The sequence below is a fragment of the Mercurialis annua genome, linkage group LG1-X, assembly GCF_937616625.2.
Source record: "Mercurialis annua linkage group LG1-X, ddMerAnnu1.2, whole genome shotgun sequence".
NCBI lineage: Eukaryota > Viridiplantae > Streptophyta > Magnoliopsida > Malpighiales > Euphorbiaceae > Mercurialis > Mercurialis annua.
This window is the reverse complement of record NC_065570.1, coordinates 55,586,979-55,614,877: the sequence shown is the minus strand read 5'-3', so window position 1 is coordinate 55,614,877 and position 27,899 is coordinate 55,586,979. Positions and strand designations below refer to the sequence as shown.

Sequence of the window (27,899 nt, the reverse complement as noted above, 5' to 3'; positions counted from 1 at the left end):
CTAATCGTCATTACACCGAACTTATTTTATTAAATGAAATTACAGAAAAATGATGTGGAGTACAATGATAAAAGAGCAATTGCATTAACTTACAGGAATATAAGTTACAGAAACAGTTATATATTACATTCGAAGCTTGTTATTTCCCAGTTCAATATTAACTCGACATGTATTCGGACGAAAGGATTCATGTAATGGATATTCTTAATCGTATCCACACCTAGCAACAATAAATACTTATGATGCTTTGTTAATTTATTTCTATATAGTATTGTAAATACATAAGATAAAAACTAAATCAATCGAATTTCGATTAGGCTCTCAAACTTGTCAAGTCAAATATCTTAATGTTCGAACTCAATTAAAAAGTTGACTCAAGTTGGTCGAACTCGACCTCAACTCAATTATCATCGAGGCAATTTTAAGTCAATCCTGAAGACTTGATACATCCCTGCTTCAACTTTTGCCTCCTGCTCCAACTTCGCCTATCCCTCCAATTATCACATTGCCTTATTTTCACAATATATATATATGATATTGCTCGTCCTAAAATTAAATATTTATTTACTCAGTATTCAACTGTAGGACTTTGCTGCAGAAAGTACATCATTAGAGCAGATTTAGTTCGGAAAAGAATAGAAGCATTTACCACTGCCTTACATACAAGCATGCAGATGAACACTTTTATCCCTTTAACTAAGTTATTTTCATAGGTAAATGACACTTGAAGTTTTTTATACCAATAACTGGTTCGATTCAATTCTAAAAAGAGAATCAAATTCATAATCTAAATTGGAGAGAAAACGATCAAATGCGACATAGTTCTAAGTATAAACATTCTACCTGGATATAATCTGTCCCGAAGAAAATTGACAGAAAGTTTTCACAATTGCTGATTTTCCCATTTGTAATAATCTTGCAGTAGTTGCTGCAGAAGCAATTTTATCAGCCTATCTACTAGAGCTTGCATCATTCTGTATTTTGTCACACTTCCACCATTAGACCTTCGCATGAAAATCAACATACTGGTTGTAGACTTAAAAATAAAATAAATTCTATAAAATCCATAATCACTCACAAATTTCCAGGACCCTCAACAGCAGATATTGGCAGCAAAGTGAAGGGCGCTGTGTAAATCTGAAAATAACAAGACATATATGAAGTTATTTTAACTACAAAAATGACAAATATTCGAGAGTCTTTAGTTGTAGTCGTTTTTTAGAAACAACCTCAAGGGTGGCTTTCAACTTCATGTCAGCTTCTAAAAATGGTTCAGAATCAGTTGTATTCCAAGTCACACGATTCATCATGAGAGCTTCAAGTTGAAAACAAACATTTTAAAAAACTCCAGTGCATAATTATGACACATTGATTCAAAGAATACAAATTTTAGAGGATGCATAACTAGGGATTCTATACAAGGAAATCTCTATCAATCGACAACTTTATTCGACAAAAGAAACTGTCTTAATAAGGACCTAATCTATTCTGTAAAATGCATTTTTTGTTTGCTTAAGGGAAGTGGACATCTCAATAGAAGCTTTATGATACTGTAAGAAAAAATTAAATTTAAGATAAAGATTCAATGATGCTATAATGCATCATGCATAATAAAACTGAATTTAACTAATACCTATTGCTCAATGTCATCCGAAAATTATTGCTATAAACAAAGATTTTTTCACCACACTATTCCTAATTTCCTATAGCTACTACATAATCTGCAGAGTTTACAAGATCAATGATCTAAATACCTGAAAAGTACTCATTTTGGCGCTCCATAATCTCTGAGCCTTGAAGCTGCATATTAAATCAGTAACCATAGTTTAAGAATTTCAGAAATGTTCAAAAAGATTAACTTGAGGACACATAAACGTTTACAGAAGAATTAAGAGTAACAACAAAAATTATTTTTTCATAATGAATTACCTTGCAAGAAAGCATCTCAACAGTACAGTCTTCTTGTGTTGGGGTGACTCTGAGGTCAAGAACAGGAGCAGCTTCAAAATTTAGCAGTTGAACCTTAGGCAAAAAGCACCTATACGTCTTGGCATCAATGGGTTCAAAATAGTCCATAGTCTTGGTGTTTAACATAGCTTCAATGCCATAAGGATGGCTTAGAAATTCACTGATACGATAACCATCATCACTGCTTGGCAACTGAAGCCTTTCCCTTTTGGCAGCAAATAAATTTGCTTTCTTGGAGTTATGCACTTGCATCCGTACATTTACAGTCCTAAACCACATTCAAATCAGAAAACAAACTGAATTACCAAACCAAACAGAACACAGAGACTGACAAACCTGGTGGTTGTTGTGAGGACAGAGAAATGACAGTTGAGTCCTGTTGTTAATCTCCATGTATTGCCACTTGTTACCATCATCGTCAATATAAACCAACCCAGCTGAAAAAAAGTAGTTGGCAAGTAAGAAAATGAAAACCCATTACAGGAAGCACAAGAAAGTCTCCAACTTTGCTTGAAGATAGTGAAAAAAAGCAAGCATATTTGGAGATAAAGGAAAAAAGATGTTATTTTAGGTAGATTTAGGCATTTTGAGAGGATTTCATTTCTTAGCATATCCAAACAAACAGCAATAGGAAAATGCCACTCTGTCCAAATTAGCCAGTCTATGAATTTACTAAATTATTTACTCCCTCTCTCACATGTTCCATCTAAAAAGTTTATATCGTGTTTTCTGTGTCAACTTATATGAATTTCTCTCTATTCTCATTCTAAAATTAACGACTATTACTTTATATACAAATTACAATACCATCATTAATAAAGCTAAAATCAGAAAAGATTATAATTATTCATACTTTCTTAATCTATAAGTAGAAGTCATTTGTTTCTTTTTAAACGGGATGGAGAGAATATTAAATTTTAAAGACTATATCACCAATTTAAAAAGTATTACAAAAATATACTTTAGATAAATTAATAAAATATAGAGCGACATAATAATATAATAATTACTAGATTAAATTGCATCATTATTTATAGTAATAAAACACATAATTTAAACGGTTATTTACATATTAGAATCTCAACATTTCACTTTTATAGTAACAATTTAATCTCATTTTTGGATTATGTGGCACATTTATGTTTTCGACATTGTTTTATATAAAATGGCGCCGTTTTTTTACACATTATGTAGCTTTATATTTAGTGAAAAACTACTATACGCTACATATTGTGGAAGCGCGAAAATCGAGATGTGCGATGCAACTTTTTAAAGAATGAGATTAAATTGCTAAAAAAAGTGAAATGTTAGGATTTAATATGCAAATAACCATAATTTAAATAGCATAAATCATTTTTGAACTTTCAACCAAATTTGGTAGTGACTACAATGGCAAAATAAAAAAGTCGCAATGATCAAAATGTACTGCACAAATTGTAAATCGACTGTGATATACTTATTAGAAAGGTAAAATTGAGGAAGCAGAGAGTAGATTTTACCTTCGGACTTAAAAGAGTGCTGAGACCAGATCAACCAGAGTGGTGATATGAGAATCTCCATTTGTTTGGGGATTTATAGTAAGATCTCAAGTGCCCAAAACTATGCCCAAGTGCAATGTGAAGATGTGCTGTTTGAATCTCATTTATTTATAACTTTCATTGGCTTGTGTGCTTCATTAATATTTGCTGCACCGGTTTTCAGGTAAAATTCGCTCATTCAACAACCATATGACCACATCATTAAATTATTTCCAGGAATTGCTCGCAAATGCCTGCCTGATGTGTTATATTGTGTTTGCTAGCAATGAACTATAGCTTCATGCACACAAATTACCCACAAGTTTGTCATCCACATCACCCGTTAATCAAAGATATTTGACCACATCATTCATTAAACTGATGGCAGTAATATAACTTAATTAATTGTAATTTTCACATATTTAATGATATAGTTAAATGTTATTGACCTTATCCACGAACAACATAATAGACATAATTTATGTAAGTTTTTCTCCATCGATATACAAATTAAGGTAGAAAACTTAGTCATGGATAATGCATGATTTATATGGTCAAATAAAAAATAAAAATCCATAATTTATTGGTTTTTCCATGAACAAATTAGGTGTTACAACATCTATTATCAAACTTTCTCAATCACCCGGAGTTTGGCACTCCTACTCCGGCGATTCAGTTTTTCTTCCTCTTCTGATGGAGTTATGGGTCTCTTGGTGAGGATAGTTCCATTCAGACCATGTACAGTTGATTTAATCCACATTTCTTTTGCATCAGTCTCATCTTCAATCTTTCTTAAATCACATCTTTCTCTCCCTTCCCCATCCGCATCCCCGACTCCTTTATCAGTTTCTATGATCTTCAGAAATGTTTGTTTGACAATTCTATCTTCCAAACTGTGGAATGAGATGACAGCAAGCCTTCCTCGAGGGGCGAGGCAGTCGAAACAAGCATGGAGGGTTTTCTCTAGTGTTCCGAGTTCATCATTAACAGCTATCCTCAAAGCTTGAAACACCCTTGTTGCCGTCTTTATCCAACCTTGCCTCCCTACTGCAGAAGTTTAATACACAAAATCCATAACTTTAATTCGGTTCAATTTGGTTTGGCAATTAAATTTTTTTTGTTAATTTTTAAGTTTGGTTCTATTCGGTTATGGACGTAAAGAAACTTCAGTTCAGTTTAAGTACAAATCGAACCAAATAAAAAAAATCAACACAGCCGACTGGTTCAGTTCGGTTTGATAATTTTACATCATTATAAATTCGGTTTGGTTCAAACTGAATGCACACCACTACACAGAATCCATCAATTTTTAGCGCAGAGAAGCTGTTTTTTTCTTTTGCACAAAGGGGCAATTCCAACTAGAGGGTAAGCGTCAATAACTTTGTTACCCATGTTAGCATTGCTTATTTATCAAAGGATGTAGCTTTTACCTCTTGTCACATGACTCATACTGCGAATAATATCCACCAGATCACCAGTGGAATGCAAACCACCTCGCAAACGAGCTTGAACAATCTTTTTCTGAAGCAAATGCCAATTTCTTTCTTCTCCGTATTCCCTTAAGATTCTACCCACTTCAGTATCAGGCCATGTATTCAATATGTCTTCTGCTTTCAAACTTGCCTGTCATATGCCTGTTCAAGTCAGTTAAATCAATAAAAATCATTGATTCAGAAACAGAAAAAAAAATTAAGATAAACAAAAAACGATAAGAGAGAAAAATGATAAATTGTATGGCCTTTGAATATCAGTAGGTTATAAGGATAAAAATTGCCTGCAGACGGATGGCTAACTTGACATCTATAATTATTTCCCAATCATACAGAAAAAAAGAATCAAACACCATACAGCATAACGCACGGCAGAAAAGAAAACAGCAATCAGAACGTCAGACTTATTTCTATTTTAAATGGTAAATTTTACTTGCTCAGAAGTTTAAGAAAATGTAATCAGATCAAACCACCAGTAAAGTCTATGCATAATGAAACATTGTTCGTAACAAACACACAGGCCTTACTCATTGAAGGAAATTGTGGCAGCATACCTGAGGATCCATCCGCATGTCAAGAGGTCCATTAGCAAGAACACTGAATCCTCTTTCAGGATTATTCACCTACAAAACAGAAACAGAAAGTGATCAACACGAAAGAGCAACATGTAATTCCTATCGGGTATTAAAACAAAACTTATGAGCTAGGTAGCACAGATACTTCATTCATTCAACACGTCCCGTTTCGGGAACATTTAGGACACCTGAAGTTTCGGACACAAAACTTCATTATTTACATAGAAACCTTAAATAACACTGCTATTTCACCGTGTCTGTGTCCGTGCTAGCTAGCTTATGACTATGAGAAAGCAAAGAACGGAATAGTATTAGACAAAAATAAACCTGCATAGAAGACATGCCAAGGTCCATTAAAATAGCATCAACTCCAGAATCCAACAAATTTGGATCAACCTCCGAAAGAACAGATTTGACATACTTAAAATTCCTGAGAACAGTGTGTACATTCAGTCCAGAAGAATGAGAATGCAGTAAACCATCAATACAAGCTCGAGCCTTGGCGTGTGCAACCGGATCAACATCCATCCCAACATAAGTCTCCAACTCAGGATGAGCCTGTATTATCTATAACAAGCAACAAAAACAACCATAAATTACCTAAAAATAGCATTAGCACCCTAAAGTTACAGGAAATTGACATTTAGGTCCAAGTAATTAACAAGACAAAGGAAAGAAGCTTACGGCGGAAGAATGGCCGGCGGCGCCGAGAGTACAGTCGACGAAGGAAGAGAGAGTGAGGGAAGAGAAAACATCAAGGACTTCACCGAGCATAACAGGGACATGATCGTCATTGTCGATTTGAAAGTCAAATCCTTTATCGGAACGCGTCCTTCGCTTCTCTTTGTCCCTCTTCTTAACAGCTAATAATAGCTCAGCTTTTTTCTTACTGAATTTCTTGTTCTTATCTTTGTTGTTGGTAGCAGTGGTAGTTTTAGCAGAAGCAGTGACTAGGCTTCTTTGGGCACTGATTAGGGTAAGTGAAGAAGCTCTCCATAAAGATAACTGCAAATACCGCATCATTTCCAGTCCGCTGCCGTTAACCACCTACTTCATCTCTTCTTCTTCTTCTTCAGTTCTTTTCACTAATTTACCAGAAACGGGCAAAATTTTATTGTTGCTTCTTTTTTTTGAATTAAGAAGCCCTAAAAGTCTCAGGCTTAGGCCCACACTATTTACCTCAATTCAAAGCCCATATTCTAAGTCTATAACCTATCTGGACATATCTATAAGAATTCCAGTGCTTTTTCATTTTGACAATCAAATAATCTTCCATTAATATCAATCAGTTACAAGTGTAAGAATTTCGAAAGAATATAACCATTTTCAATGACCTGACATGGAATAAGATGTAAAATCTTGATTCGCAGATCGCCTTATAAAATAAAATAAAAATTATTGTTGGACCTTTATCCTTTCAAACTCCTTTGTTTTGACTCTGACAACTAACTATGAGTCATCTAATCTCATTTATTAGTGTATAGGAACTCATAGAAACAATCGGAAGTCAATTCGGAGCCTTTTAGCGAGAATCGAGTTTTTGATCCTCATGTTGTCCAGTAGGTTTTCGCGGGCGCTACACCTATTGAGTAGTGGGCGCTACACTTAAGCCGTGACATATCTTGTAGCGGGCGCGACATTCATGCTGTTAAAACCTCAGTCGACCGTTGGAGGTTTTATGGGCGCGACAAGAAGATAGCGGGCGCGACACTTATGACCGTTGGTTGCCCAACGAATATATTTTAGCTGGCCCCAGTGAGAAGTTGCCACGTGTCCAAAGCCGTTGAAGATTTGCTGACAAAGCAAATGTCGCGGGTGCGGCATCCTGGGTAGCGGGCCCGACCGAGCTGTTTTCTGCAAAGTAACTTTGGTTTGTTAATGCTTTGCTTGTAGTTTGCTTTGGGTATACATATAAATCCATTTGCAATATTTTAAGGTTAATGATTTACAAACTTTGAAACAACAAACACATAACTTTAAATTACATTTTGTAAACTCCTAAATCATTGTGGGTTCTTGATTAGCCTTAGAAAATCAAGTGTGAGTTAGAGTTTAGATTTGAGAAAACTCAACCCTTGTAAATTAGAGATTAGCTTGGAAAATCTCATAGTTGGTGCTTAGCTAAAAAATATTAAGTTTTGAGTTAGCTTAAAAAACTCTTTGTGAATCTCATTTATTGGATTCTAAATCTCAAACTTTGTTTGAGTAGTGGAGTAGGATCTATTCGTGATCCGAACCACTCTAAATCTTGTGTGTCAATCCTCTAAATTCTTAACCTCTTTTAAATTCTTATTTTCATTAAAAAAAATTAATTTTCCGATTCACAACTCAAAAACCGGTTAGCCATACCACATAGGGTCTTTCAATTACATAATTGCTCGATCCCAAAAAAATCCAATACATCTTTGTCTCGCAGAAAACTCACCAATTCTTCATAAAAAAGACAAACAAACCTTTCATATAGAAAGGAAAACAACTTTCGTATAAAAAAAACAATCGCTGTAATAAAAGATATCAAAAAAAACTAATATGACTTATAAACGATTTCATCTTCAGTCTTGAAAGGTCTTGATCTATCTTTGATTCTTAATTTGTATACATATTAAAATTGATGCGCCTTGTCGATAGATTTACCAACAAAAACAAAAAAGATGAAAAAGAGTCGGCTATTTATTTTATCCTAAAGCAATGAAAAAAGAAATGGCTACCACCAACAGTAAAAATAATCCATTGACGACAGTCAAAGCGAAAAATAAAAAAAAACTCTTGACGGCTAGGATTTTCTATTTAAGAGATAAAAGAGAGAAGTTTACTATTATGTCATGTGTTTTATAAAGTAAATATCACTTTCAGTGCTTATTTTAGTATCAGGGTTTTTGGCTTATTTTATTCGTCGTCCCTGACTTTTGGCTTTTTAACACTGACGCTTTTAAATTTAATTTCCAGCCTGTAGATTTTATGATTTTTAATTTGGCGATCATAAAACTTTTTTATCCCAAAAATAACTAAAATACCTCTAATTAAAAAAATAAAAAATCTAACCAAATCAACCCCAACAATTTAATTTGGCAATCACAAAACTTTTAAAGTTGAATAAAATCAATATAAATAGAACGTTTTTTTTTTAACAAAGGCTAAAATTTCCATTAATAATAACGAAAATTACATGAACGGTTTCTCAACATACTGAGTCAACTATTCTAGAAAAGATGATGAGAGCTGTAAAAATACAGTCATCGACTAGGGCTAAACTAACACCCAAGGGTCACCCAAATTTGTAGACTAAAACTAGATCTAATAATAAAATCTAGATTTATTGAACGTTCTAAGGAAGTCTAACTTCGAATGCACGACTGATCACATCTTCTGTGATACATCTGTTCTCTTGAAGATTAACAACAACATCGATATTGACGCAAAACATACCTGTACTTGATGAAATCCGTCGTAAGATGCTGCCTATAATTGTTTCAGAAATCCAAGTCGATTGCACCGAAAAAACAATTTCATCTTGAAAGATGAAAAAAACTACTCTTAATTTCGATTAGATTAGATCTAATCTCAATTAAAATACTATTGTAGAAAATAATTTCTAAATCTAGACCAAAATTGGCCAAGAAAGAAACTTTGTTCAATAACTATGAAAAAACTAAATTTGAGAGATCGGTGGGGTGATTTTTGGCCAAAAATGGCTAAACCCCCCCGCCCCCCCAATGAACGAAGAAGAAGAAAACTTACTAGGGTTTGAGAGGTTTTTCAAAAGAGAGACGGCTATGAAAAAACTAAAGTCGTATTTATATAAATAGAACGTTCAACCCAGTGAAATTATATCAAAACTATTAGAAAGTTATCTTCAAATTAGTAGTATGAAATTTTAATTTACTTTAAGTATATTAAATATTCAATTATTTTTAATATTATTTTTAATTTATTTGTAATATAATGAATATCGAAAAAAATATAGAAAAAGTGATTTTGGTAGCATTTTAGTTTAGATAAGGGCCCCGAATAATCCCAGTTGTCGTTCTCCGCGTCACGCAATTACCTTTGCTCTCCTTCTTTTGACTGTCCACATTAGCACTAATAAACCATATATTTATACTTTTTGGTCCACTCTCTTTAATCATCCATTCATTCTCGTGCTTACTCTCTCTCTTTCTTTTGACACTCTGTGTGTTATCTTTAGCTGTAGCAATATGGAATCAGAATCAGGTTCAACAACAATACCGATGGATGATCATCGCCGTCAACACCAATCGCCACCGTCAACTACTCCTCCTCTTTTTCCTAAAACAGACCATAACGGTTTCGTAGGGAGGCATCGATTGGCAGCTTCAATTTCTCATCTCCACAACCAAATCAATTTCCTTCAGGTTTTCTATTTTCTCCTTTATTTTTCTTTATCAATCATTATTAAATTTTATCATTCAAATCTTGAAATTGCGTAGGAGGAACTGGATCAACTCGATACGTTAGGCGAATCCTCCATCGTATGCAAAGAGTAAGAAGCATTATTATCTTTTTCAGCAGTAGTTTATGTCTGTTGACCTCGCTAAATAAAATTTTGTTTCCCTCTGGATGTAGACTCATTTCAAATGCGGAATCCGTTCCGGATCCATTGCTTCCACTGTAAGTAACCGCTGTTATTCTCTGTTGCAACCGGTGGCAGTGGCCAATACATGGCTGATGGTGTTGATGTTATAATTGCAGGAGTAAAGGACCGATTGATGTCAACTGGGACAGGTGGTTCAGAGGAGCCAACAATAATCGTAAACGCTGGATTTAAACATGCTTTCTAGTAGGAGTATTTTTTTTATATGTATTCGACTATTCTCACTTTCTATACTTATTTTGCGTACAATATCAGAATTCAAGAATTTCGGCTCATTTAATTGACCCACCTATACCAACATCCAACTTTCAGCTAATTGACAAATAAAGGAATCTCCTTGGTCAAACCTACCTGCAACTAAGATAATGTCATAACTCCTCCCAGCTTTTCTTACACACCCCTTTTTTTTTTTTTTAAGTAGAGCCAACTCATACATCACCAGTTCACCAGAGTGGAGAAATTAGCATTCCCACACCACTCAGTGGGCTACAACAGTGTTTCAAAAGCCAAATCAATTATCAAATCGGTACTGCCATTTGGTTTAACCGATTTACTATCCATTGAATCATTTAAATAAAACTATATATATAGAGACTTTCTAGAACAATAAAAAATATAATAAGATCTTATACATTAATCGTTATAGTTTTAAAGAAACAAATGAATAATAATTAAACTTGTAAAAATCGACTAACTTTTACAATTCTAGCAGTTTGATAATTCACAAAATTCAAAATTTTACTCAAAGCAATTGAATTTGAATCACGTTTTTTATCTTTTAAGAGAAATCAAACAGGGTACAACATGCGTGATTGCTACACTAGAATGTTTGTTGTTTCATTAACCACGTGGAGAAAATATTTGGAATCCAGAGCAAACGGCAAATCCCAACGTTCCAAAACCCAAACCGACAGATGAACCTAACAGGCCACTAATAAGCACTTTAATCAATCAAACCTGTTCAAGCAGCTGGTCCAACCTGTCTATTAAATAGAAGTGTTTTTTTTAACAGAAAACAGATTTCCTAACCCATTTGATCCGTTAAAAATCCTACTCAAATCCATAAAATGAAATTTAATCTGAAAGGGCCCAAAGGAATATCAAGTTATTCTCTCTTCCTGGTCCAAACCAGCCAGTCCAATCTGGTTTTCAAAACACTACCCAAACAGATTATCATACGGACCCCGCAACACCACTAAAATGATAAACCGCCTAAAATACAGCATCCTGGGACCTTTCTGCTACTACAACACATTCATCACATTCCCCAAATGTTGGGAGACTAGTACAAGATTACGTATTATATCTTGTATGTACAAACATTACAAAATATTTCGAGCTATACATTTAGTAACAGACCAGCCTTCCAAAATGCAGAAGCCAAAATCACCAACACCCAACCGTCGGTTCTGCAAGAGGATTATAAAATGGCCATCAATTTAAACCACAATATGAGTTTTCATGGGAAGAAACAGAAGCTAGAAATCTCAAACAAGATTACTGATTATCAAGGATACAATCATTCTGCAGAAACCTCCATGCATTTTAAATCTCGATTTAACATAAAAATAACATCATTTCAGTCATTAAATAACATAAAAGAGCAGCACTTTTAACTTTTAACTTAACAAAAGATCAACAAATTGAAAATTCTTACTCTTCTTGTTACAAAGCCGGAACAATACTATAGCTATGTTTGATATATGGAATGTAACAGCTATTCTTTATTTTTTGGGAGAAATACTTATTTCACAAAATCATAGAATAATAATTCCATGTAGTTACTATTCCATAAACCAAAGTAAGAAATAGTTATTCTATATGCAATAACTATTCTATTCCGTATTCCATAAACCAAACATAGCCTAAGAGATCAACACAAACTTTCTCCAAAACAAGAGGAGCATTTAGAGAACATATTATAGTCCAATGTAGCAAGATAAGGGTATGCACATTTCTGGCTCACAGCCAAGCCGGATAGAGAAACAGGTGTGAGACCATCTACAAGGCTAAGCAACAGTATAAATGCAGTAAGAATGTAGTGGACACATAACACAGCAGGTCAGTCATCGTCAAATGATTTTGTTCAGTTTATCTATTTTTTTATATAAAAAAGAAGGCAGAGCCAATGTTTTGTTAATCAATAGTATGTCTCTTGCCAGAAGAAAATCCCAACTAAAATTCAGCACTTCTATTGGGTCATTATATTAATTGAAAAGACAAAATTATCAAACAAAACCACTACGCATCCATTAATTGAAAAGAAGAAACAGAGTCTTGAATGTGAAATGACTGTTACCTCTGATAACTATAAGCAGGTCTAGTGTTTGGACTGTTCTCTCCCAAAATTAACATGTACAAAACTGTGGATATGCAATATGATCACATTTTAGAGCATACATCTTGAACAGGTTGGGACGAAATACTTGCAGTTAACAGTGTCCCCCGAAATCCTTCCTCAGCATGCTGAGCATTCATTTTCTCACCAGCAAGCTCATCTGTCAAACAATAAGATTCGACGGACATCAAAAGAGTAAGAAACATTTCAGAGTGTAAAACCTTTGAAAGAATTTTATCTCTGGATGAGAAATAAATTTAATAGTCAAAGATACCGATGCAGGTGCAACCCATGTAAAGGAAGTACAAAATCATTTACAATAGAGAATTTATAAATCAATGAGAGAGTGAAACCTCGACATATTATTATTCCCCCCATGAGTGGGATTTAGATCAAAATTGTAAAACAGAGAAGTAAATTATTATCTTTGACTTATTACTCAGAAGCCTTCAGCTACATTCCCATTATTTATGGCATAAATTGTGGAACTTTATCCTCTATACCATATCATGTTACTATCCAGGGAGGCCTCTATCTCCCCTATAATCAGAACCTACTAGTTATCATTAAACACACAACAGCAGCAGCATTTTAATTTTCTGACAATTTATCATGCAGCTCACGCGGAATGCTAATGCATGTCTCGTTCGCAGACTCATGCATACAGCCCTACCTCTTAAACATGAAGACAGAGCAAACATGACAAACTAGTTTCATATACTTAAAGCATTAGGATGACTATTTACCAGCAATATCTCTATGCTCATGAATTTCAGAATCTTGAACCCACAACTTATCACCAGGGAATACATTGAAGTCTGCAAGAGTAGCATCATCCTTGTCAAGTATCATTTCTCCTTTGTGAAGTATCTGGTTCTCTTTAACCACCTGCACAACACATCAACCCCCAAATGCTTGTTTGCATTAGATGTTTTAGCTACATGTGACAAAATGAACAAAGTTTAACAGCAGGAATGTGTCTTAGGTGTAAGATCCATTGCGCCCGTAGGTCACATTCAAATCTAAAATTACACCAGTGGATGGACCATATGGCTATGATTTGACAGTGTAGAGTAATCAATTCAAACATCAAAATAGTTTTATTGCAGATACAAGGGGCACATACAAAAGGTGATCACACCTTCCATGCACAAAGGCCTCATATATGGACATTTTGAGAGAGCCTGAATCAAGTTCTGTAGATGGCCAAGACAGAAACAGGCTTAATTTATTTCGCAACTTGAGAATTATGTCCACAACAATGAACATAATGAATCATACTGCAGCACTGATGCCTTTATTTCACTTTTATGTGGCAACATTTTTACATGGTTAATGTAAAACTGTATAAGATATATATTAGCTAAACCAGGTGTACACCTTTAGAAGCCAGCCAGCCTCCTGCAACCATGGGTTAAATTTCTGGGACTTCTTTATTGTTTCCTCAGCCACCGTAACTATTTTTCCTATCTATGAAGATCCATGCAATTTTATCCCAGATTTATCATGACCATGCATTATATGTCAAAATTCATATGTTAACATTGACATTTGACCAATCTGCTTACCCCAAATGATTCCCATATCATCATTTTCAATTGGTATATTGATGTAAAGCCAGAAACTTTTAAATGTACGGAATTCCCATAGCTAGTCTTTCGAGAACGCTTGGAAGCCCGTCGATCAGGCTCTGAAGTGATCTTAGAAGCTTCTAGAATTGACCTTGGAGCTTCCTTACCACGTATAAGTGTTACATGTATATCCTCATTGGAGTAGTTAAGTTTCTGCATCAACTTACAACTTTCTTTTTCACCTATGCAGTCCTCACAAATCTAACAATATTTAAAGATACCACAATCAGATGGATAAATGAAATAGTAACTCGAGGTGGATATTTATAGCTGATAAAAAGTAGACTAAACTAGGTAAAATTTCAATACCTCCGGACATGTCCTAATAACAGGCAGTCTGCTGTCAGTCTTGTCATTTACATCATCTGGACTATTCAACTGCCCCTCAGTCGCTGCTGTCACTTCGGAGGAGAGAGACATTCTATTTTCCACCACATTACTTGGTTCAATTACTGCAGATATGCCCTCCTCCTTATTACCACCCCACTCTTCACAGAAGTTGTTCCAGTCATCGTCCGTAATGATTGTTAACCCATCAGTCTAGAATATGTAGAAGGCGGAGAGAAATTAGAGCATCACATAAATATTGATTGGATGGATCATGGAACACTCGTCAAAGAATTATCTTGAAAAGGAAATGGCCTAGGGCACTGGTAAAATTTCTTCATAAAGTAAATTAAATATGCTAAGGAACTCACAGTTTTAATCTATGAAGTGAAAGCTTTAAAATGCAACAAACTAAATTCTAAGTTAAAGCTGATAATGTCATCTTTTCTTTCTAAGAACACCAATCAATATCATAGAGTATTCATATTCAAGTTCATGAGGATTTAATCATACTTACAGTAGAACCCTTCTGGAAAAGCATGCCACGTTTGGAGATCAGATCAGGAGCCCTTTCTAGGAGTCGCAAATGCTGAAACAAAAGGGAGAGGAGAGAGTATATACGAGGGAGAGCAAACAAGAAGACTACGGCACGTTCTTCTATAGCAAACATAAAATATCAATAACAGACAAAGTGCACGCTCATTTATGCAACAGATTGCCTTGTCCAAGTTCCTTGAAATCCAATTTCAATTTAAAAGCTCATTTATGCTACAGGTTTCATTACCTCAAATGTCTGCAACACCTTATTCCATCGAAAGATAAAACACAAAAAACAGAATTATTATAGAGGTCAGAGAAGGCAAAGCAAATAATGCAGCTCAAAAGGAGGGCATGAGTGATCTGTTGCAAATGAAGTTGCTCAGATTCAGAGGCGCCAGGGAGGCCACCGCAGACCAGAAAATAAAAGATACAAAGAAAGAAGCACCATTAACATCAATCACAGGTACAAAAACATATTATCTACATGGGAAAAGACTCTTGAAAAAGTAACGATTGAAAATATACCTAGGGCCCTAAACGAACCGAGCTGCTCAGCGTTCGCCTCGATAAGAGATAAGTTCGTGTTTGTTCGCATTATAAACCAACCGACCTCAAGCTTAATTTTTTGTTCATTTATTTAAACGAACAGAATATGAACACAGTGGTGTTTGGCTCGTTTACGTTCACAAACTCGTTTAATTGTTCGTGAACGAGCTCGATTAAGAGTTTGGTAAAGAGTTCACAAACTGGTTTGTATAGGAACTCGAAAAAAATCGTTAACTAGCTAGTACTAATTAAATTAAATATACTTTGTTCTTTTAATATATTAAAACTATATTATTTTGAACAAATGATTAAAAAAGGGGAGAATTACATTGTTTCAGTTCGTGTTTGTTCATTTATCTGCAAAAGGAACAAGCTTGAACACTATAAATTTTAAATGAACCGAACATGAATACTTTATTCAAACCTCGAATGAACATGAACCGAACATAAACACCCCGTTCATGTAATGAGCCGAACATGAATACCTCAAAGTTCGGCTCGGCTCGGTTCATTTACACCCCTAAATATACCAAATATTGCAGAAAAATATAGCAACTTACCTTTTCACATTTCAGTGAATTCATGACTATATCAAGAGTCTCAGGTTCCACTGATGAAGAAGTATTCTTGCTCACTGCAGTTACATAGTTTCTCCATCTTGTGAGCCATGACGAGGACACCAAGTAATACTTGCAATGCAAAGATAAAGGAATACTTTTGCCCATTGACAATTTCTCATGATTCTGGCGCTGTTTTATCTTCACCACTCTGCAGAAAAGACTCGAAAAATATAAACACAGGCACCCATGCATCCATGCACATACATAAGGTTAACAGCTCGCGGCTGTAATTTACATGTACCTTAGGGAGTCCTCCAAGCATGCTTCTTCAGAAATTTCATCACAACACTGGGAGCACTGCTGAGAATCTGAAGGAAAAGTTATGCAACCCGAGGAATCATCAGGTTTCACTGCAATGGCATCCTCGTAGAAGAAAAGCCATAGCTTCTCAGGAACAAGCACTCGCTTGGCACCAGGTGCTTGCTCAGGCATCAGTTTCCCATGAGGACACCTGATTGAAACTGTGGGTCCTGCATCAGCTTCATTTGGAGCATCAAGATTTTTTCTTCGCACCCACTGCTGCAACCTACAAAAATTGAAATGGTATGTTTTCACTAATCCTGCTGCCAAAACCAATACCAAAAATAATATGAAGGTTCAGATACCAGAAAATGCTTTTGAACTTCTTGGGGGTGTATTAAAAAATTCTCAAAAGAGATCATAAGATGGATCATAAAAAGCATTATAGTATTTTTACAATCAGTCCATTCCTAATGCAGGAAATGCCCTCAAATAACTTACAACTACTTGATGACATAAGCAACAGGATATCAATTGGAAAAGGGGAGAAAGAAGGATAAGATTTTTAATCGTACCATGTTTTAGATACATAGTATTTTCCATCTAGGTCCTTCCCTATCAATACATCATTCACAAGATCTCTCATTAATGTCCTTCGATCCCTATAGCTATCAGCACAGACCACTGATTGTGCACCATCTTGAAGGCAGGCCATGCAGCAGTCGTTGTTAGTCAGCATCGGCCCTCCACCATACTGAGTTTACAAGCATTGAACGAGACAGAAATAAGATGTAAAGAAGAAGGAGCTGGAAGCAGTGAAACAAATTGGAGATGAAGCAGTAGAAAAATGCTTCTTAATCAATAATAGTTAAGATGAAATAGAATACTTTTGCCCACTGATTATGAAATGGAAGCTTCAGTATTCCCGTTTCACATTATATTGCCTCATTTGTGTTATGGAAGCTTAAATTTTAATTAATAAGAGCAGCTTACTTTACTCAAGCAAAGTGCCTTTTTTGGTGCATATCACCTCTGTTTCAATAAAATACCTAGCATATTTGAGGCATCTTTCACCATCCAAATATACAAATGCACAATTAGGTAAAGAAAGTAGATAAATAAAATACAGTTCTCTAGTCAAAACTGGGAAAAAGCAGACATGTGGATACCTTAGAGAGCAATTTGGCCCAAGATTCAGCAGACAACCGCTTCAAGGAACTTACTTTTGATACGGGGACTTTTCCATGTGAGCATTGGATAGGAGTGTTATCCAACATACTGCAAATGTTTACAAACAACTCATCATCAGATTCAGCCATCATAGATTAGTTGTAGCAAATCACTATCAGAATCAGCCATGCAAAAGCAAATAAAAACACAAAAAAACTCATCATCACCGCAGTTGTATTGAGCTAAGGTTTCCATGAGAAAGTTGTTGTATATTAATTATAAGAAGCTTCACTGAAGCCTAGTATGTATATTATTCTGGAAATAACAGATTATGAAGCAAATAAAAGAAAAGCAACTTCATAAGACATAACAGCTACATCATTAGAAACTTGAACTTACGGTGATGTAATGTTGTCGGCCCACTGGCGAAGCCAGTCTGTGGAAACCCAACAAAATGATATTTCAAGTGACTGGACAGGAGCTTCAGAAAGAATTGTTCGCACTTCTTGTCTTCGTTCAGTAATAAGATTCACCTCATTCTCCTTCTTTATCTTGTACTGTTGGCAAGCATCAAGGTAAGAGGCATTCAAAGCCTTTACATCTTCTAAGAGGTGAGATGGAAGAGAACTGTTGTGTAAAGAAGTCTCCCAATCTTCTGATAACATTTTGTTGGAACCATATTTATCAGCTACCTTCTTAGTTCGCCTAAGAGTATACATCAACATGTACGCATCATTTGATGAAAACATCTCATGGCTGTCAGTGCTGGATTTCAAAGACTTTGGCTGAGCACCATCGATATGATTTCCATTGGAAACGGTATGCACTTCTTCTTTGGAAGCTGGTGGCTCGCTATGAACAACTTTAGATGAAGAACTTGAAGAGACTTCTCCAAAAGGGTGGCAACCTAAGTTTGAGACATGCTCATCATCAAATTCCCACCATTGCCCAGTACGCTCATCCCTAATATGAGCAGTGTAATGGCCGCTGTTAACAGCAGTTCCCTTGTGAATCAACACTGCGGTCAAGTCATATACCCAATCAAGCTGAGAAGGTTCAGACAGTCTCTGCCGCATATCCAGTACTCCCGGGAACCCAAATGCAGAAGTGATTTTCTTCTTTGTTGTGGTCTACTGACAAAAATCAATACATAAAGAAAATGCTAAAATGTCTTGCCAATTGCCAAGAAGCTAAACCAGCATTATAGAAGCACATGAAGTCCTCATACGACAAAGAAGTGCAAAATGCATCAAATTGAAATTCAAAAACACATCACAAGTACCTTTGGAAGGAAAACACAACGTTTAAGCTGAAAATTAAGGACATCGGGCAGAGTTTGTAGTTTAATACTGCGATTGGCATCAACTCGCGTTTTACATATCTCACAGAAATACTGATTCTCGCCATGAAGCTCTTCCACACTAAGGTAATCGTCCAAACTTTCATCCAAGTTTTTCAACCCTTTTACATTCAATTCCAGCTCATAAAAATCTTCCATCTTATACGATGCTTCAGAATCTCTTCCACATTTTGAGCATCTTCAGGCAGAACAAACATAGAAAGGTCAGCTTGTAAAATTAGCTACAGAAAACAAACAAATGTTTTTGGCAATATAAGTACAGAAAATCGATAACTCTCAAGCTCAATAAGAAGGCATTACGCCTCTATTTTCTTTTGCTGCCTATATTCATCATCTTTCCTCCTTGTTATAAGAAGGCATTACGTCTCAATAATAAGGCATTATGCCTCTTTCTTTTTCTGTTCTTTTTTTCTATTGTTGTATATTGCCATCATTATTCTTCCTTGTTCTTCAATTACATTCTGTCTTTCATTTCATGACATGTGATGTTACTGTTTTTCCAACACCAAGGGAGACACCGTCCAGACATTAACAGAGGCGTGCAGAGAAAAAATGCTTGGTTGTCATTGTAATGCTGAAAGCACAAAATCCAATACAAAGAAAGATGAAATGCATGACCAAATCTAGTTTTTCTTACGTTGTTACATGTGACACACTTCCGCGGAATAGATCTTGAACAATTGTTCTGACCTTGGAAACCTCTGAATAGCTTAGACAACGCTCAAGCAAAGAAAGAAGTAGGGTCAAGAACTCATGGCTATCCTGTTGAACTCCATTGTCTAACTCCAGTGTCTTTATAAATGGAGCTGAATCAATAAAAGCCATTTTCCCAGCATGCAACTTTGCAAAAAGCCGGGCAAGCTCATCCAGGACAGGTTGTTGTTTCAGTAGTTCTGGTTCAACACTGAAAAGGCCTTCTCGGAAAGAAGTATTCATATATAGATACTGAAGTATGCTGTTGGCATAGCATGTTGCTCCGAGATTCGTGAGACCAGCCGGTGAATCAGAAGATGCACGAAGATTATTGCATGGATCTTCACCCATAGCTTGCTCTATCTCCGATAATTTCTGCCATAAACCAGATTTACGACTCCCGTTGGGCGGTGGAATCAGCCCGCAAAAACAGTTGGGATTATCTTTAGTATTTACACGACAGCCTTGACAAACTGGCTTCCATATCATGTACAACTGATTTATATCGTCATTTGTTACTTCACCACCCGTTACATGTATTTTCCTTCATAAAGAACCAAAAAAAAAATCACAAAAACACACAGAATGCAGATGAACAAGAAAATGTACAATACAAAAGAAAAAAATATATACCTTAATATTTCAGAAGTTATATTAACATTATCTCCTTGTTTATTTCTTTTATTTTTGCTACGAGTGGTCGGCCGGCTCATTTTATCACCGACCTATTCTGTAATAAACACCAACAAGAAACGAAAACATTATTTTTTAGATCAAAATTGAATATAATTTATTAAAAAATCCTCCCCGAAAAGTAAGAAATTCCGAATATTTTGACCAATTCAAGGTGAAAAATGGGGTTGCTTACGTTGCTCTTTATTGAGTTGAAAGAAGTAGTTCTTAGCAATTTAATTCGATAAACTCAAACAGAAACTTTTGAATTTTTTCAGACAATGCAAAACAATGACAATCTGTTCTCGAGCTTCACTTCCCAAACAATAAAGAAATTAACTTTGGTTCTAGTTTCCTCTACTAGCTAAAAAAAACACCAAAATCATCCAGTATAATACATTAAAACAAAAAAATTACAGATGGATTGTTTCATCAACCAAAAACATACTGTGAATCAATGTGTACTCGAATAAAATACGTGAAATAAATTGATTCACCGAACAAGACAACAAGAAAACCCTAGCTGTAACAAGCAAAATTCAAGAAATGTGGAAATTACAAAATTTCAATAGATTGTGAGAAGATTAGAGTAGAAAGTACATCGAGAGTTGAAATGTAAAATTACCTCAACCGGCAGATAATAATTGGAGGGGGGGAAAGAGAGCGGTGATGAGCAGCGAGTTATTTTAATTATGAAGGGATAATATAATACGAGATGAACACTCAAATTAAGTGTTAAAAGATGGTGTGTTTTAGGCATAAATTGAAGGGTTTAGCTGATTTTGAAGTGAAAATTGAGGGGCATTACTGATAATTTATTATGAGAAAGAGAAAATAATCGCGCGCAAAGGAGAGGGAGGGAAAATAAAATAAGGATCGCAATTCGCAAGGCAACACAGAGAGAGAGACTTTTGATGTTTCTGTACTTTTCATCTTTTCACGAGACAGTAAAAGTGATTGTATAGAATTGACAGAGACAAATTGAAAATTGGGGTCAGGCTGTGCGGTTTAGGCGTGACCAACCTTCCGATTCGGTTAAAAGTTATTGATTGAATCCACAATCAAATTAAATTAATTATTTTATTTTATAATCGAAGCGATTAAATTAGTGATTTCAAATAAAATTTATTCAAATTAATTAAAATTTTAAATATAATCAGCAATCTAAACTAGTCAATTTGCTTAAATTAATTTAATTATTTATGAAAATTATTATGTTAATTCAATTAATCTTGGTTTTAAAAATAATAATTGTAATTACAATATTTATTAACCGAATGAAATAACTAAAATTAATTCAAATATATGATTACATTTGTTTAGTCAACATTTGCTCATCCTAGTGGTCACTTCAAGTGAGGAAGAATTTTTTTTACATAAGTTGTGAAATTCATAAAGAATGCTTTAATGTATTTAATACTCCCTCCGTCCCACTTTAGAAGTCCCATTTGACTTTACACACAGATTAAGAAAACATTAATTATTCTTGTCTTTTCATGTTTTTTCATGTTTTGCCCCTATTAATAATAGTGGAATTTTCCATAAAACTCTTTTAAGATAACTAAAATAAGGGTAAAATGGGGTATTCAATGGAAAAATATTCTAAAAATAGTAATGGAACTTTTTAAATGGGACTTCTTAAACGGGACGGAGGGAGTATATGAATAAAATTTGAATAAAAGGTCAACGCGCTCCCTGAACTTGTGACACGGGGTCATCTAACCCAATTTATACTTTTTGAGCAACTAACCCCAAAACTCTTCATTTTAAGATCAAATAACCTCATAATTTATATTTTTATTTTACAGAATGGATTTAGGATAATTATATCTCGACAATTAGGGAAGTATTTAATTACTTTTTTGCATCCCTCACTTTCGATTTGTATTTTACGTATTTTAAGAAAACAATTATGGGGTTATTTGACCTAAAAATGAAGAGTTTTGGGGTTAGTTGCTCAAAAATGTATAAATTGAATTAGATGACCCCGTATCATAAGTTTAAGGGACGCATTGACTCTTTATTTATTAAAATTTCCCTATTGTCTAAGGCATCGAGAATTCTTGCAACTGTGTGTATGGCACTCTCAAAGGCTGCCCCCAAACAGCTCTTATTTATTGTGAATAGACAAATTAAACACTTTAGTCCTTGATCAGTTGACCTATTTAGTTCTGGTTAATTAAATATTCTAGTCCTTCCATGCTATCTTAAAAAACTTGCAGTCCATAATTATTTATCTTCCCTTGACACATAACCATAAAACAACCAACACCCGTAAAATAATTCTTCAATTCTTCAAACCTAACAGCAAAAAATATGAAATTAAAAGAAAGTGAATAAAAAAAACAAAATATAAACTCAAAAACAATAAAAAAAAATTAAAAAAATGTGTCCTTATTTTGAGTTTCTTTATATTTTTGTGGAATATTATCTTTGCTCGATTTCACCTTTGTTATTTGATTCTTGCAAACCAATATGTGCGTGTTGAGATAAAAAGAGACGAAATGAGTAATGGCACAATCGAAAACAAAATTTAACTGCATTAAATATGTCCGCTTGATTTGTAGAATGCAACACATTTTTTATATTCAATAGATTTTGTATTCAGCATATCCAATCTTCCAAAAGCTATGATGTTTGTGCAGTTGATAAAGCATTTCTACCAAGCTTATTGTGTTTGTTATGCATCAATCTGTTCTTGTTTTAATCAATCATGATAAATATAGCGTTTATCTTGGTTGCTCAAAGAAAAATGGAAGTTGTTAATGTCCATGTTGCAGCTAGAAATAAAAAACATCTCCCAGTAATGAAAGCACGATTCAAACAGCACAAGAGGAAAATGGGACCTTTAAGTGCTCGAATGAGTGAGTTGGATGTTTATCTAAGTGAGGACTTGATTAAAGATGACGATGATCTTGAGGTTTTAAGTTGGTGAAGCAAAATTCATTGCGCTTTTCAGCTCTCTCTCGACTTGCTTGAGATAAACTTGTTGTTCTCATTTTCACTGTGGCATCTGAGTTTGCACTCAATCTGGTGGGAGAGTACTTTATTGCTTAAGGAGTTCCCTGATTCCTTAATTGGCGGAGGCACTAATATCTACTTAGGATTGGCTTTGACAAGCAAATAACCCTCTGGTTAAAGAAGAATCAATTGACGAGTTTGAAATATTCAAGCAAAGTTATGCGCTTCTATCCATTTCATTATTTCATGTTTATTTCCCTTAGCATTACTACCTTATCTGTTTTATTCTGAACTTTTTTTTTATTTGGCTATCTAAAGTTGCCAAATGTTGGCTCTCCTGTTTTCTAAAACATAGTAAGATCAATGATGCAATTGTTTGCTTTTGGAACACATGTTAAATCATGTGTAGTTTGGAGTTTTCTGGTGGTGGAAGCAAATTGTGGAACTAATTTGTTCCAGTGTCCCTAATCCCTTTTGAAATCAGAAGCTGTGATTATATAAAACTCTAAAAAACTATAAAGCTTATGCCCTTTTGATGGATCATGTCCCTTTCACCCTTCTGAAAAGATCTGACGTTATCATGTCCCTTCTGAATTTAAACTTTACTAAACCGGTGGTGGGAAGTAAAACTAAAAGTATGATATTTTAACTCTTTAACTCTTTCAAAATAATTCATTATATACTTTATATAATGTTTATTAACAATTGACATTGATTAAACTTTCATGTTTTGTGTTGAGTTTGATATGTTTTAAAATATCTACAAATTAATAGTTTAACTTTTCTTACAAATTATTACTTATAACTTATAAGTTATAACTCTGTTGTCAATTGAAGTGAAATGCTTCCTGATTCATGATCTCAAACCTGATTTGGAATATCTTGTTTCATAGTTATTGGCCTGTTTTGAAATTTATGGTTTCAAGTTCTATTTTCAAATTATTTAAGTGATTTTTATTTGTTAAACTATTTTGAAATTTTTAATTTTGAGTTATATGACAAAACTACCACCAATTTCAAATATTGTAACGCCCTCTTCATTGATGTGATGAAATGACACATTTTTGGGCTACAATGTCGTAGTTCGCATTACAAATAAAACAATAAGTAAATTATGAATTCTTGTTTTTTATAAATCTTTTAACCATTAACTTTTTATTAATTTATAGTTAATTTTTTTATAAAATATAAACTATTTAGTAGGTTTATATTTATGTTTTTGTTTCATAGACTGTTTGTTTACCTTCTTCTCTTGCACAGATGCTTAATGATTTACAATCAGTTTATGAATTGTATTTGGTGGGATTTAATTGGATCTGAAGCTCTCTTTTTTCATATATGAACTATTGTAAATTTACAATATGTAATCTGCATAATGTTGAATTATAATTTTATACATCTTTATGGCATTGGAAAGGGATATGTATACGAATAGCAATAAATCTGTTTAATTTTTATGTAGTATGAAGTTATAAAATTGAATTCATGTATCTTGAATTTAAAGGTCCTGACTGTAGTCAATTTGAAGGCCCAAACCGAATGACAAAACCCAAACCGAACTGATCGAAATTTTTTGATATTAATTTTATTCATTTAAATTAAAAATATTGAGCAATTTGGTTTGTAATTATAGACAGTTCAAAACCGACAGTTTCTGCAAATCTTAAACCGAACTGAACCAAACCTACCGATGCACACCCCTGCCTAACATCAAAAGGTGATTAAAATATCAACTATGTTCTAGCCAGTACATTAAGAATTTTGAACACTTTAAATTATTATTAAAAACTACATGCAACAGGCCGACCAAATCATATAGGCAAAAAACTTACTCCTCGTATTGTTATTATAATAAACTAAAATATATACAACTTGACTTTCTTATTTGTTTTTTATTTGTATATACCAAATAGTATTCCCTTTTTTTTTTTTGAAATGCTAAAACTTCCATTAATCATTATTTTAACATTAGTTTAACTTTTAACGTTCAGGCATCCCCATCATGTGTTACACTCATTTGCTTGAACAAAAGGTCGATTAACCCCATAATTTTTTCAAAAAGAATAAAATTGATAACAAAATTATGTTCTTGACAGTTTAGGCAAAAGGTACAAAAAATCCTCGTAGTTTTCACAAAAATACAAATCAGCCCTTTTACTTTTTTGGGATATAATTAAGCCCTCTTTGTTTTCAAATGAAACAAATAACCCCTTTCATCCAACATCATTAGAAACACTCGTTAATGACTGACATGTCTCTCATAATCATATAGGAAAAAAGTTCAAAAATAATTTTAATATTTAAAATATTTACCAAAAATTTAAGGGGGTAAGTGTCCCAAAAGTAAACTAAAAGGATTTATTTGTTCGATTTTAAAATAATAAGGATTTAATTGTTCAATTTTAAAAACACGGGAGCTTAATTGTACCCAAATAAAGTAAAAGGATTCTGTACTTATGAAAAAAAAGTCGAGGGTTTTTTTATACCTTCTGTCGACAGTTTAATATCATTATTTTATATTTAATATAAGAAATTCATTATATTTCAATTTTAATTTCTATAATGATTTCACTATTTTTTGTGTTGTATTTATAAATTAATTATTTTTATATTACATTTGAAAATATAAAAAATATTTAAAGCTATTTAACAATATAAAAGTAGAAAATAAATTCATTATCGATAATTATTATAAAGTGCAGAATATTTACTAAAGTATATAAGAAATAAAATTTATTAAATTTGATAAAATAATTTATAGTTTTATTATTAAAAAAATTTAAATAAAAAATAATTTTTAGAATACCTTTTTAACTTTAATTAGCAAGACGCAATTGTCACATCATAAAAATCTAAGGGTCCAACTGGGCACTTTTATGGTTGAGAGATGAAGGGGACCACATGCTTTTTTTGAATGAAATAGGAAAATTATTAGTTTTAGGTGCTAAAATATTTATCACTTAAATTTGAGTGTTCAAATGACTAAAGGCCTACAATTTAGGATAAGAGTACAAATATGCATTTGTTTTTTTATATATACTAGTTTCGCATTACGTGCTATGCACGTGGCTCGTAACGTAACTCGTCAATGAACATACATTAGTAAATTTATTATAATTATATCAATTTATTATTTATAATTAATAGTAAATTAGTTAAGAATTTTTGTAAAAATAAATATATATACTCGGTTATTAAATTTTTTTCCATACTGAATTTATTCTTGTTTTGATTTTATAATAACCATAATTAAATAATTAACTTAATTTTATTAATAATATCTTTAAAAATAATAAGATAGAAATTTAAATAATAATATATTGACCAAATACAGTATTTTAATTTTGTAATTCAATCAAATTAAAAGATAGGTATTCCTACTAATTTGTAGACAATTTAGTTATTTTTTACATACTAAAAACTAAATTGGAGATAATTTAGCTACCTATTCTAATTAGGACTTTAATTACAACAGTGATTAATTAAATAACTAATTAATTAATGACCATAAAACATTTATTTAGTAGTAAACTGAAAAGGATTATTCAGTAAATTTTCCTGTCCCCCCCCCCATCCGTGCTTTTATATATAGTGTATATATATATATATATATATATATATATATATATATATATATATATATATAAAACTAGCGTTTCGCCACGTGCTACGCACGTGAACGGCATTTATATGATCCGTTATAATTAAAATATTAAAATAAATTATATAAAAGCACGGATGGGGGGACATGCACATTTACGTTAATGTCCTTTTCACTTATAAAATTTTAATTATTAATTAAAAACTATTAAGATAATCATTACAATTAGAGTACTAACTAAAATAAACTAATATGTTAAGATAAGTTAAAGTACTAAACAAAATAAACTACTATGTTGAGATAATTGTATAGAGTACTAATTAAAATAGACTACTTTGACTACTTAATGATTATTATTTTAATATTTTTTAATTATATAGAATTCTAAATAAGGTAAACTATTTCAATAAACTATTATTTTAATTTTTATTTTATATTTTCTATTAAAATTATATATAATTATAAAATTTGAGTGCCAATTCATTATATTTTAAACAATTAAAATAGTCATCTAAAGTTCTTAATAAGATAAATTATTTCAAATTAACTATTATTTTAAATTTTATTTGATAATTTGACAAGTCACAGTACGAGCCACGTGTGAAACACATAAAGCGACACTAGTATATATAAAGGCATTTGGAGTTCTTTTAAGTGAGACATTGCTTAATCTAAACCCGAATCAGATAGAACTATATAGGCAATAACATTTTTAATACAGTGCCGTATGCATAATTCGAACTCGAAACCTCTGATTAATAAAGGTGAAATTATGATTATATAATATGTTAGAATTTAATTTGATAATAAAATATCCTATACATACTCATTTAATGACTAAATGGATTTAAAAAAAAACAATCCGAATTAGCAAAAATTGTTTCTCCTGCCTGGTCAAGGCATATTATCTGTACATAGCAATCCAAAAGAACATAAAAAAAATAAAAGCGAATTAAAAGAACAGCTATCCAAAAACCATAGTTTGAAAGGGTCATGCCTAGAAACAAAATGAAAAAAAAATAGTCAACAAAATTTCTT

General features: G+C 33.2%; 4 protein-coding genes across 5 annotated transcripts; 1 reads left to right on the top strand and 3 right to left on the bottom strand.

Annotated features, from left to right (window-relative positions):
- Positions 1–225: 225 nt before the first annotated feature.
- LOC126673349 (uncharacterized) lies at positions 226–3,528 on the bottom strand. Its single transcript, XM_050367460.1, has 7 exons — positions 3,468–3,528; positions 2,305–2,611; positions 1,930–2,236; positions 1,755–1,800; positions 1,230–1,315; positions 1,079–1,137; positions 226–974 (listed from the first exon to the last, which is right to left on the bottom strand). Exons 1-7 carry the CDS (start codon positions 3,526–3,528, stop codon positions 884–886), a joined length of 957 nt encoding a protein of 318 aa, XP_050223417.1. The 3' UTR covers positions 226–883.
- Positions 3,529–4,001: 473 nt separating this feature from the next.
- On the bottom strand, positions 4,002–6,664 carry LOC126666091 (uncharacterized). The gene is made up of 5 exons (XM_050359052.2): positions 6,235–6,664; positions 5,878–6,117; positions 5,530–5,598; positions 4,916–5,108; positions 4,002–4,532 (listed from the first exon to the last, which is right to left on the bottom strand). Exons 1-5 carry the CDS (start codon positions 6,571–6,573, stop codon positions 4,111–4,113), a joined length of 1,263 nt encoding a protein of 420 aa, XP_050215009.1. The 5' UTR covers positions 6,574–6,664; the 3' UTR covers positions 4,002–4,110.
- Positions 6,665–9,645: 2,981 nt separating this feature from the next.
- On the top strand, positions 9,646–10,437 carry LOC126664674 (guanine nucleotide-binding protein subunit gamma 1-like). The gene is made up of 4 exons (XM_050357180.1): positions 9,646–9,923; positions 9,999–10,051; positions 10,135–10,179; positions 10,261–10,437. Exons 1-4 carry the CDS (start codon positions 9,747–9,749, stop codon positions 10,334–10,336), a joined length of 351 nt encoding a protein of 116 aa, XP_050213137.1. The 5' UTR covers positions 9,646–9,746; the 3' UTR covers positions 10,337–10,437.
- Positions 10,438–11,257: 820 nt separating this feature from the next.
- On the bottom strand, positions 11,258–21,224 carry LOC126682029 (ubiquitin carboxyl-terminal hydrolase 26). 2 transcript variants are annotated; one of them, XM_050377587.2, is made up of 15 exons: positions 20,925–21,224; positions 20,261–20,352; positions 19,572–20,171; positions 18,857–19,112; positions 17,974–18,704; positions 17,574–17,682; positions 16,980–17,158; positions 16,406–16,690; positions 16,105–16,312; positions 14,976–15,047; positions 14,441–14,671; positions 14,069–14,332; positions 13,247–13,388; positions 12,462–12,660; positions 11,258–11,571 (listed from the first exon to the last, which is right to left on the bottom strand). In XM_050377587.2, exons 1-14 carry the CDS (start codon positions 21,057–21,059, stop codon positions 12,545–12,547), a joined length of 3,420 nt encoding a protein of 1,139 aa, XP_050233544.1. In that variant the 5' UTR covers positions 21,060–21,224; the 3' UTR covers positions 11,258–11,571; positions 12,462–12,544. The 2 variants fall into 2 exon arrangements, with proteins under 2 accessions (XP_050233544.1, XP_050233549.1); XM_050377592.2 differs by having other exon boundaries at positions 20,261–20,357; positions 20,925–21,017.
- Between the last annotated feature and the right edge of the window lie 6,675 nt (positions 21,225–27,899).

Coding starts and splice junctions, on each gene's coding strand:
- LOC126673349 (XM_050367460.1), bottom strand. CDS start 3,528: ATGGAGATTCTCATATCACCACTCTGGTTGATCTGGTCTCAGCACTCT. Junction 1,801..1,929: donor TTGAGATGCTTTCTTGCAAG/GTAATTCATTAT, acceptor TTTAATATGCAG/CTTCAAGGCTCAGAGATTAT. Junction 1,138..1,229: donor AGTTGAAAGCCACCCTTGAG/GTTGTTTCTAAA, acceptor TGTTATTTTCAG/ATTTACACAGCGCCCTTCAC.
- LOC126666091 (XM_050359052.2), bottom strand. CDS start 6,573: ATGATGCGGTATTTGCAGTTATCTTTATGGAGAGCTTCTTCACTTACC. Junction 6,118..6,234: donor CCGCCGGCCATTCTTCCGCC/GTAAGCTTCTTT, acceptor TGCTTGTTATAG/ATAATACAGGCTCATCCTGA. Junction 4,533..4,915: donor TATGAGTCATGTGACAAGAG/GTAAAAGCTACA, acceptor AAACTTCTGCAG/TAGGGAGGCAAGGTTGGATA.
- LOC126664674 (XM_050357180.1), top strand. CDS start 9,747: ATGGAATCAGAATCAGGTTCAACAACAATACCGATGGATGATCATCGC. Junction 9,924..9,998: donor ACCAAATCAATTTCCTTCAG/GTTTTCTATTTT, acceptor GAAATTGCGTAG/GAGGAACTGGATCAACTCGA. Junction 10,180..10,260: donor CCGGATCCATTGCTTCCACT/GTAAGTAACCGC, acceptor TTATAATTGCAG/GAGTAAAGGACCGATTGATG.
- LOC126682029 (XM_050377587.2), bottom strand. CDS start 21,059: ATGCCTAAAACACACCATCTTTTAACACTTAATTTGAGTGTTCATCTC. Junction 13,389..14,068: donor TGATATGGGAATCATTTGGG/GTAAGCAGATTG, acceptor TGTGTTGTGCAG/GTGGTTAAAGAGAACCAGAT. Junction 12,661..13,246: donor TGAGCATAGAGATATTGCTG/GTAAATAGTCAT, acceptor ATTGTTTGACAG/ATGAGCTTGCTGGTGAGAAA.